The sequence below is a fragment of the Mus caroli genome, chromosome 18 (genome assembly GCF_900094665.2).
Source record: "Mus caroli chromosome 18, CAROLI_EIJ_v1.1, whole genome shotgun sequence".
Taxonomy (NCBI): Eukaryota; Metazoa; Chordata; class Mammalia; order Rodentia; family Muridae; genus Mus; species Mus caroli.
In genome coordinates this window covers 73,596,544-73,608,018 of record NC_034587.1, presented here as the reverse complement: position 1 = coordinate 73,608,018, position 11,475 = coordinate 73,596,544, and the positions used below count along the sequence as shown (strand labels likewise).

The 11,475-nt window shown below is 50.2% G+C and overlaps 1 protein-coding gene across 2 annotated transcripts in view; it reads right to left on the bottom strand.

The window, feature by feature from the left end:
- Positions 1–1,413: 1,413 nt before the first annotated feature.
- Positions 1,414–11,475, bottom strand: part of St8sia5 (ST8 alpha-N-acetyl-neuraminide alpha-2,8-sialyltransferase 5) — a 68,244-nt gene continuing 58,182 nt past the window's right edge. For both annotated transcript variants that reach the window (XM_021150930.2, XM_021150931.2), the window contains 4 exons: positions 10,637–10,781; positions 8,294–8,406; positions 3,726–3,818; positions 1,414–2,501 (listed from right to left, as the gene is read on the bottom strand). In XM_021150930.2, the coding sequence (XP_021006589.1) occupies positions 2,033–2,501; positions 3,726–3,818; positions 8,294–8,406; positions 10,637–10,781 (820 nt within the window). In that variant the 3' untranslated portion in view covers positions 1,414–2,032. The remainder of the gene's footprint in view (positions 2,502–3,725; positions 3,819–8,293; positions 8,407–10,636; positions 10,782–11,475) is intronic.

Sequence of the window (11,475 nt, the reverse complement as noted above, 5' to 3'; positions counted from 1 at the left end):
GAGCCTACAAATCCTTCTGAAGCCAGTAATTGAAGGGATGGATGCTGAAAGTGACCTCCTGAGGGTTAGGGGAACGGTGTCTGCCTTGAAACTCATAGGCAGACGTGCCACCATAAGCCAGGAGGGTGTCCTAAACCCTCACACAAGGGCAGGCATGGAATGGATCGGGATGGGCCATCCCCAGCTCCACTGAGGGCTCTGGGTAGGACATGTTCTAAGCACCTTGGCTAAGGAGACCCTGACATCTGAACAGGCTCTTGCCCATCTATTCCCTAGCTAGAGGGCTTTGTCCCTGGCAGACACTCAGTCTGGCCACTGAGGTCACCTTTTTGTTCTAGGTCTGTCTCCTTAAGTGGGACAAATCCGTTCTTATGAAGCCTTCTGGTTCTGACTTTCCATGGGTTTGGCTAGCTGTGGACATTGGCTGTAAGTCTCAGTTAACATGCATCATTCTCAGAACTCCATCCTTGGCAGAAATAGCCAGAGCCCAGAAAGTCATCCGCCGCCCCTGTCCTTGTGTGGTAGTTGCCCATTTGCCTAAGCACACTACCTGGCATGCTTTGGCAGCTGCCCCGTGACCCCCATATCCCGCAGATTAGGGATCCAAGCCTCCTGGAGGCCTTTCAGTAAGTCAGAGCTCAGAAAGACAGTACCCAGACAGCTGAGTGTGGAGTGAGCTCCAGGCACCTGCAGGCCAGAGCCCAGAGGAAACGACCTCAGAAAAGTCAGAGGAAGGAACCCAAGCCGGTCAGAAGCCTCTGGCTGGCTCTCTCCTGTTCCTCAGCAGAGCCTATGCCCGTACCTGCAAAGTGAGGTCAGGTGGAAGGCCTACCCAGTGTTTTCTCAGAGCACCTCGTCAGAGTGGCAGGCAGGGTTGAAGTGTAGGCGTGCGTGATTTGTCTGCTCCTCTGCAGGAGTCAGAGATGATTCTTCTGTCAGAGTTCTTTCCCTGCACAACCACAGACTAGATCAGAACAGGCTTTCTAAAGACGTCTAAAGAAGGGAGGGAAGAGAGGAAAGAGGAAGAAGATGGAGAGAGGGAAAGAGCCAGAGAGAGGGCATGCAGGGTAAAGCCTTCTCCACAGACATTCCACAGTTCCACATAGCAATACAAGTGATCATTCGGCACCATAGCACTTAGGGTGGACATACAGGAAGCAGCTGGAAGGGATTTCGGATGCTGATGATATGAACCCATCAACCTAGGCACAGCTGATTTCCCTGACCCCAGACTTGGTGAATCCCTGGGTTTGAAGACAGCAAGTGTACCCTGGGTGTGCCCCCTTCACAACAGAAACAGCAAGGATGTTGGTGTCAAAGCCCCAGCTAGCTGCCATCCACTAGGCTCACGTGACAAGGCGCTTCCCAGCCGGCGACTCCTATTCAGGAACACAGTTTAACAAGATTCTGCCGTCTTCAGGGACATAAAGAGGAACCGATCTTTATAAATAACTCCTGATTAAAATGGAGCTGAAAATAGGGAGACAGAAGAGGAAGCAAATTGCTAAGCACTTATTGAGTCGATAACATTGGCTTGAAGATCTTAGTGCAAATGGCTGGTCTGGTTTATTTCCTTGTTGTCAAAGGTTAAATGCAGGCTGGAACCTAGAGGCACCAAGGCTGTGTGTGTCCAAGAGCTGTTTTAAGGGGCATGGCTCTCAGCTCCTGGACTCTTGGGGATATGCTAACACGGGGGTTTTGATTAGATATCCCTGAAGTCTTTTGAGCTCAGCCAGGTCACGGTGTGACCAGGACACTCACACTGTCCCCTGGAAGGAATGGTCTCTGAGTTGTGAGATTCTAGATGGTGCTTCATGGCTGAGTTTCCCCATGTGAAACTTGGGCAGCCAAAGGTCTGAGTGAGACCTGGATCTGTGCTCTATCCTGTTAAATGAATGTTTCCCTGTCTCCCTCCCCAGGACCCAAAGACAACCCCTAAATCCTTAGGGAGTGACAGCAGCCATAATGGCAAGGTCAAGGAATCCTTCAGGGAGAAGGACAGGAGTCGAGACACCCGTGGCAGGCCTGGTTTTCAGCAGCAATTGCAGGTGCCTGTGTGCACGCGAAGGATGCCGCGGCTGTGCATGCGCAGGAAGGTGAAGATCTCCGAGGGCATAGCGTGGAAACCTGGCTTGGGCTTGACGTTGTCATAGTAATGGTGCGTGATGAAGAAGCCGGAGGGGTTCATGGGGAAGGCCCAGAAACCGAACAGGTGCACCTCCTCACAGAGCTCCAGGGCCGCGGTGACCAGGATGAGGCCCGTGCTGATGCGCCGCGCGCGCACGCCCAGGCTGAGCCAGTAGCGCGACACGCTGCTCAGGTACTGCGGGTGGAAGAAGTAGACCGGCTGCCGCGACTGGAAGTCGTCCAGCATGTATTTGACTCGGAAGGATACCAGGGTGTTGCGGACGTTGTAGAACGCCGGCAGCAGCACCGAGGCGTTCTCGTACCTCTGCAGCACGCTGAAGAAAGGCCGCCGCCACTTCTCCAACTTGTGGAACCTGCAGGGCAGCAGAGTGAGCAGCAGCAAGCCCTGTGCGTCCTGGCAGCCCACCCACCCCACCCCACCTCCCATGCCCAGCCTCACCCTAACACCCCATGTACCCCACCCCTCACCTCCTCCCACACATAAGGCTCATAGGGCCACCTAGCCTCCCCTCTCCCACCTCCCTCCTTTCCTTGTGTGTTTGTTTATTTATTCATGGAAGGGGCACACACATGACAGAGGTCAAGTGTGGAGGTCAGAGGACAACCTGCAAGAGTCCTTTCTCTCACGGGGGTCCTGGAGATTGAACTCAGGTCAGAATGGGAAACAAGAGTCTTTGCCCACTGAGCCACCTCATGCCTCCCAGGAAGGTGGCATTTCTCAAAGATTTTTTTTTCTAATGGGCACAGGAAAAGAGACGATCTGGGCTGAATAACTAGTGTGTGGCTTCAGAGAGACCCGTGTTCGACTTAAAAGGGTGAGGGCAACCAAGGAAGGCATGGCTGGGAAGTGGAGCCTCCCTTCACTGTTCCCTCTTCCCTAAGATTGGTGTGACCATCTGACCCAGCCTGGCATGTCTGGGCCCCTCCTTGGTATTTTGCCTCCTGCCTACATGTCCTCTCTAGTGACCATCCCTCCATCTGCAGTTCTCTCTGTCCTCTGAAGGCTCCTGGCATCTGACATAATATAGCCACTCCTCCTGTCTCTCCTTTCTCTTACCCACCATCTAGCCAGGCTGACTATGTGCAGGGGTTCCAACATATCAGCTTCTGCAGGCCTCTCAGACAGACCTGCAGAGGCGAGCCAGAGGAGAACTGAGATCTTTGCATGAAAACCCCTCCATACCTGGACACTGCCTGCCTCACCCCAACCCCAGCACACCTGATGGGTTCCTGACCACCTCTGGGTAGCCACTGCTCAGACCTATGCTGCCCAGAAGAAATACAATATAGGCTCCCCATGTGTGCAAATGAACAAGAAATGAGGGAAGTTACTAAATACATCATGTTTTATCCCAAATATAAAGATGCTATCACTTTGGCAAATGACTAATGCAAAAATCAACAGGATGTGTTAAATCCCTTTTGTTTGTATTAAATCTTTGACACCCAATGATGAGTTCTTCATGTAGACAGCTGGCACGTCTCAATCAGGACCAACCATGTTCCCGGTGCTCAGTGGTCACAAGTGACCAGTGGCCACCAAAAGGCAGCACAGCTCTAGGAAGCAGACCACTCACCTGTCAATTATGATGCTGGGATTCACGGTGACTACATCTGTCTTCTCTCCCACATCTGAGGTATATATCCCTGAGATGGGGGGCAGGTTGCACCTGCAGAGAGACAGCCTCACATAGTTAGTCAGTCACCTGCAGGTAGCTGGGAGGGAGAGGGGAAGGAAAGGATGTGCTTACTGTGGGTCAGACAGGCAGTGAGCACCAGGTGGGCGGGACCTCTGTGGCTGGCTAAGAGACAAAGGTCATTTCTGCACTGTGTCACAAACAGAACAGCAGAAAACTCCATCGTTAGTTCTCATGAAAGTTACAACCATGGAGATATTGAAACCATCATCAAAAACAAGTCCTTGAAAGCTGTGGTCATCCCTGGGCCTCTGTAAGGGTGTGTAAGCAGGAAGATGCAGGACCATCCATCCCCTTGTTTGGGGACTCAAGTCTTCTCTGAGGAAGTTTGAGCTGAGGGAAGGGATTAGTGAAAGTCAGCCGCAGGAGGACCAGATGCCCGTGGGATAGTAGCGACGCCCCGCGGGATTTTTGGAAATGCACTGTTGAGGCTCAGAGTTGCAGAACTGTGTGCGGCGTGGCCTGCAGAAATTCCCTAAGGTAGGAAGAGTGGGGTCACCAAGGCAACCGAATCCCAACCTCGGAAACTGGGAACGTGTGCCTTAATTGGCAGAAGGGATACTGAGATTGTGCTAAGGATTCTGAGATGGGGAGATGATTCTAGATTAACCAAGGGGCTCCAGGGACACCCCAAGTGTCATTAGATAGAGAATTTGGTACGACAAATGTGGGGGTTTGAATGTCATTGGCCCCAGGCCCATAGGGAGTGGCACTGTTAGAGGAGATGTGGCTGTGTTGGAGGAAGGATGCCACTGTGGAGGCAGAGTGAGATCGCCTATGTTCAAACTACACCCCGTGTGGCACACAGTTTCTTTCTGTTGCCTTCAAATCAAGATGTAGAACTCTTGGCTCCTCCAGCACCACGTCTGCCTGCACACGGCCACGCTTCCCACTATGACGATAATGGATTAAACCTCTGAGACGGGTAAGCCAGCCCCAATTAATTGTCTTCATTTGTAAAATTGCTGTGGTTGTTGGGGTCTGGTCACAGCAATAAAACCCTTCGACAACAAGGAAGGTCTGTCAGTCTGCAAGGCAGGGTTCTCTAGAAGAGCAGAACTTATAGAATGAATATATGTGTTAGGATGGCTTACAGGCTGTGGTCCATCTAGCCTTGGTGAGACCTCAAGAAACACTGTGGCAACTTCTGCATGTAACAGTGTTTCTTGGGGTTCCCTCAAATCAGCATCAATTCAGAACCAGTATCCCACAGGCCCTGGAAAGTCTGATTGTGTCCTTCCCCCAATATACAGTTACCCTTGTAAAAGAACTTGGATCCTTCTAATGAAGGAGAGGAGGAAAAGGCTAATATAAAACTCTTAGGTATTTTATCAAGGACGTTCCTCAGGTGAACCTGGCTATCCCTCTATTCAAGGGACTCTGGGTCTGCAAACTGGCTCAAGTCTGGGCTGAGATTCCCTTTGCTACAATCCTATGGAGCATTTCTTTCACTTGTTAGAGAATTCTTCCATGTATACAGACCAAACCAAAATGCAGGAGGTTTCTTATCTGTCTCATGCCTGGAAGCGCCATGATTGATTAGTCAGTATCCAAGGTCCATCTGAGTCACTTCACCATAGAAATTGCTTTGCCTGTGCTGCCATAATGGGCTAGGCCATTATGACATTGCTTTGTATACGCTGCTACCTGTCAAAATGACTAAGATCACCTGGCCTTTGGTGACTCAGTGCTACCGCCTGGCCTCTGCTACTTTGAGGCTCAATTAAACCCATTGCATTTAATTCATCTAAATGAGCAGCCGTGTCTCTCATTCTAAGGTTTGGCACAAGAAAAGGGGGCAGCAATAAAGCTCTACAAACGTGCTGGTGCCCCTCTCAGCAGTTTGTGTCTTACAGGCTTAGTGGGGGGCATGTGTTCTGGGTCTTCCCATTGTGGAGGGTTAGGTTCTACACAGTGTACCCACTCTAGCACTGCAAGTTCCCTGAGCCCTAAAGTCCTTTCATCAACACTAAGTCAGGGGATATCAGACATCTCCAACTCCTTTTCAGTGCGTCGTCTTTTGACAAATGCTCCAGCCAACCATTCAAACAAACTTTCCACACCTTTTTTTTTCTTTAACTGTGCAAACTTCCATATTAAACCTAGAATCTCCACTCTATGGGCCCATATCAATAAACTCGGCCTGATCCCGTTTTATGTTCCTCCCATTTTTCCCATCCCCTTAAAACTCATTTCTGCACGCGTTCCCCTGACTTCTGCTTGACTGGATTAGCAAGCTCACTCAGCTCTTCAGTAGTGTAAGCCCTCCTCATGGACTTCACTTCCTTTTTGTCCTCTAGGAGCCTGCTTGGCCTTAAGTCTGGTTATAGGTCTGAAGGCAACCATTGGTGGGCCCTGAGGGGCATCAGTATTCAGCTGGCATTTCCTTGAAAGGAAAGTCAATACTGGCTCAGCATACAATGAAGGATTAATTTCTTCAGTCAGAGGCAGGGGGTGTGGACAGGGGTGCATCTTATGCTGAGGGAGAAAGACTCTTTCCTTGAGTGAGATAAGCCCTTGAGAATCTGAGGGTTCAAAGTTCTCAGCTTCAATAGGGTCCCCCCCACGCACACATTTATACCTTGAGTTACAAGATCCCACTCTTAACAATGAATGTAATTAGGGCTGGAGAGATGGCTCAGTGGTTAAGAGCACCAACTGCTCTTCTGAAGGTCCTGAGTTCAAACCTGAGCAACCATCCGTAATGAGATCTGACGCCTTCTTCCGGTGTGTCTGAAGACAGCTACAGGGCACTTATATATAATAATAATAAATCTTTTTTAAAAAATGAATGTCATTCGTTTAATCACTGACACCTTCAGAGGCTAGGACTTGAATTTTCTCTGTCATTTGGCCAACCGTAGAATGAGGGCTTTGGTTTGATTTTTCCACAACTTGAGCCCTGTGAGAAGATTACCAGAGGGAAGACTTTCTTCCAGGACACACTTAGAAACCTTTACACTGTTTATGTGCTCTGAGGCAGGTCGATTTTATCAAAGTTCATTGCTGTCCTTTGCTGTACTCTGAGACACTGCAAGTGGGTTAATTTCGTTACTGAGCCCGGTCTTTTCCTTTGTCAGTTCATCCAGATGCTAGGAGCAATCACACAGAGTCCACATTTTCCGTTTTTGTTTTTTTTTTTTCCTACAAATTGTCAAAAAGTTTTGCATACAGAGTCATCAAATGTGTCGTCTCTCACAATCGGTAAGTCCAGGATAACCAAAAGTATTTATCTCCTTAAGTCTGTAAAATAGTTCATAGCGCTTTCAGTAATCTCTGAGCTTCTGAAGGTGTTGGCAAATTGGAAAACCTTTTCCAGATACTTTTTTAAAAAAAATCCTTATATTTCTGTTGTTCTAGAACCATTTCTGATACCAAAATCTGTTATCATTCAGCTTCTTATATCATAGGGGAGTCATATATAAATATATATAAAGATATGGGGTTTATTAGAGTAGCTTACAGGCTGTGGTTCAGCTAGTCCAACAATGGCTGACTACCAATGGAAAGTCCAAGAATCTTGTAGGAGTTCAGTCCACAAGGCTGGATACCTCATCTGGTTTTAGTATATGCCAGAGTCTCCAAGAAGTGGGCTCTAATGCCAGTAAAGGGATGAACTTTCTAGCCATATTAAAAGTGGGTCTTCTGCCAACTTGGGACCAACCCCCCCCCCCAGGGATCTATCCTGTCTGCAGACACCAAACCCTGACACTGTTGCTGTTGCCAAGAGACACTTGCTGACAGGAGACTGGTATGGCTGTTCCCTGGGAGGTTCTGCCAGCCCCTGACCAATACAGATGCAGATACTCACAGCCAAGCATCAGACTGAGCTAGGGGACTCCAGTGGGAGAACTGGCAGAAGGACTGGAGGGACAGAGAGAGACTGCAACCCTACAGGAAGAACAATGTCAGCTAGCCACCCACCCAGTGCTTCCAGGGACTAGACCACCAACCAAGGAGGGTACAGGGAGGGACCCATGGCTCCAGACACATAGGCCGGAGAGGATGGCCTTGTCTGACATCAATGGGAGGGGAGGCCCTTGGTCTTGCGAGGTTTGATGCCCCAGCATAGGGAGGATACTGGAGTGGTGGGGTGGGAGTGGGTGGGGGAGCACCCTCAGAGAGGTAAAGGGAAGAGGGGAGAGGGTGGGTGGGATGGGGGTGTGTGAAGGGGTAACTGGGAATGGAGATACCATTTGAGATGTAAATGAACAGAATGATTTAAATAAATAAATAAATAAATAAATAAATAAATAAATAAAGTGGGTCTTCCTACTTCAAATGATTTAACTAAGGGGGAAAAAAACCCTCACAGGTCTGTCCAGCGCTTGGGTTTTAGTTAATTCCAGATACAGTCAAGTTGACAATGAGGAGAGAGAACATGTAAGGTAGGTTGGATGGTGCATGACCATAATCTCAACAGGTGCCCCTCCAGGCAGCTCCCTTACCGAAAGACAAAGTCGGCGCTATTGATCTCCTTCCCGCAGCCGCTGTTCTTCAAGATGCCGCCATTGCCCACCACAGCACACTTCTTAAACTGAGAGCGGTAGTAGGGCATTTCCTGGAGAGGAACATGCATGGTGTCACAGCCAGTGCCACCCCACCTTCATCTGAAGCTTCACAGCATCCCCCGAACCCACCCTCAACTCCCCACCCCACCCCCAACCCCCACCCCCGCGCAAAAGTCCCCTCTAAGTTCTACCCAACGAGGGGAATTCGACTCAACAACCGAGGAGCAGAAAGGAGAGGGCTGCTGCTCTAGGTGAGTCTTCCTCCCGGTTCTGACACCAAGGAGTCTGCAGGAATGCCCTGCCTGCCTGTCCCTCCCCACCTCCGCGCCCGCCAGCCAACCAATTGCTGGGCATCTCGCAGGGAGCCCAGGCCACGGCACATGCTGCTGTGACTTGCTTAAGACACAGGTTTATCTGCCATCTGCCTCACACTCTGGGCCTTGAAAGACCCACCTAGTGCAGGTGGCTCAACACCCACCGCCTTTTTCCAGCACTGTGCTGTACCGTTCGTTCATTTCCCGAGCCTGAGTCCCACCAGATCACTCTGGTATCAGCAGTTGGACATTGTATCCCGTTAGCATGACCCCTGACCCACTAAAACATGCAGGGCACCCTATAGCTCCCTCCCCTTCCAGAACATAGCCATAAATGTACTCTTACCACCCCGCCCCTTTCTGCTGAAGCCACACCACCCCAGCATCACAGAACCATCTGAACCAGCCCAAAGTACAATTTCTGTATGCCCTTCCCAAAGAGCTCAGATTTGGGGATCTGTGCCAGCCCTCAGCCTCAGTGGTCTAAATGAGTCATGGATGTGGACTTCCTTATTCTGTAGCCCATGAGCAGGGAGCTATGACGCCATCACAGACCAGCCCACCTTCATATAACCTCTCTGATATTGTAGATGGATCACAAACAACCTAGCCTATGCCTGGTCTGAATCCCAGTGTCATAAAGAAATTATGACTTTAAAGGGGGAAAAGATCACTGAGTGTTACAGTAACAACTGGCCAGGCAAGAGGTGCCTGCTGGAATAGCAGGGGCAAGTCTGTTGTGGAGAAGATCAACCATGTTCTGATTGGAGCTGTGTCCCACCGCACAGAAGGGAATTCGCATCTAGTCCTACAAACCTGGTCAAAAGGCCATGGCTGCGAGGTCCTAGGGCCCACTTAGGAATCTATAGCTGTTGGTGTACTAAATACACAGGATGTGCTCATCAAATGGCCTTCTAAATAATTCCATGTACCCCTATAAATAAGTGTTAAGGTCAGCTTTGCCAAAGCTTCCTCTGCAGTGGGCAGTGCGGGCTACTGCAAAGATAACAATAATGAGACAAAGAACTGAGAGTAAGTGACCGTTTATGGCCTGGAACATGCATACCACCTTCTTCAAGACTTGGGGAACATTGTGGAAGGGAGAGCGGACACAGTGGAGGAGCCAGAGGATGGGGTGGGGTTTGGTGGAATGCTGTCTTCTGGTCTTCTGGTCAAGGCATGATGGTGGCACTCTTGAATGGACCAATCAACATGGTGTTATGCAGTGGGGATGGACTTATGAGTCCATCCCTCCCAGGGCATGCACAGGCAGTTAGCGGTTGCTAGGTAGGGTGCTCATGGGGGTGGTTGCTGTGCTCCTGTATGTAACTATGTTACTATGTTACTAGAGTTACTAAGGAGAGAGGATAGGAGGGGACTCAGGAAGGAGAAAGGGCATGGGAAAGGAACAAGGAGGACGGTGGTGGAGGCGATGGCAGGAATATGATTAAAATACATTCTAGCTCTGTGTGAAAATGGCATAATAAAACCAATCACTACGTGTAACTAGTAAGTGTTAAGCAACTACATTATTGATACAGTGACACCAAGCACCAATCCAATGTGGCTGACACTCAGGCCTGGGCCTGCTTTCCTCTGTCACGTGCTTTGTATTACTCTTCTCTTCTGCCTGCCTCAGATGAGGGATCAAGGTGCGATTAATCTCTCTTCTAGACAGCTGTGGAATGTCCTCAGCACACAATTTAATCTCTCTCTCTCTCTCTCTCTCTCTCTCTCTCTCTCTCTCTCTCTCTCTCTCTCTCCCCTCCCCCAAATCACACAAACCACAGCTAGATGGCATTGTCACCCCCAGGCAGGACTCCTCTGGAAGCCCAGTGGATGGGCTACTGGGCTGAAGACCACTGATTGGACAAGACCAAAGCAGCTGCATGCAGAGTGCCAAGTATGCAGATCTGGGGCACTGCCACAGACTACCCACCCCTCCGAGACCGTGTCAGGCATGTACCTTGGGAAACATTTTGAAGATCTCCTGGTCGATGTGATACAAGCCGCTGGATTCCACCTCATACCTGAGATTCGTCTCCACCGGGGTGTTCTTCTGGGTGGTGAAGAGAAAGCTAGGAGCATTGCAGCACCTGGACAAGGTGGACCTGCATGGCATGGAGACAGGGGTGACACTGGGCAGAGCATGGGGGAGGGGGGCTTCCTTCCTATCCCATTCCCACGCTCACTTCCAATCCACCTCCTCAGCATCTTCCTGGCACCTGGGCTCCTCTGTCTCTCTAGGACTTCCTACTGGGAAACTCTCTGCCTGCCAAACTTCCATGGCGGCTCTTCTCCTTGAAGGCCATGGAGCAGGCTAATCATTCACTAACCTTCTCAGACCAGAAGGAAAGGCTGGATACCGGGGCCTGAGCCTCTCTAAACCTCACACAGCATTCAGCTCGCGCATGTTCAAACGCCCTGTGCCAGCCGAGCCAGCCGGGCCATGGTCGGTGCTCACTCAGCTGTGGCAAGACTCCCCCTGAGAGCCCCACTGCTCCAGAATCTGTTCTTCTCCCCTCATTCATCCACTGTCCTGAAGCCAGAACTCTTTATGGTCTCAATCCCAACACTCAACAGAACTCTCCTTGTCTCACAAAACCAAGGCCTGTATGGTGACCAAAAGTACTGGCTGTTTCTGTCATTCTGAAGCTGACTTAGGAAGAGGGCAGGCAGGGCCAGAGTGGGGACTCTAGTTGGTACCGGCTGCCTTAACCTGCAGAAAGTGGAACATGACTCCTGAAAGAAGTTTCAGGGATTCAGTATAGAAATAAAGGAGGGAGGGAGGGAGGGAGGGAGGGA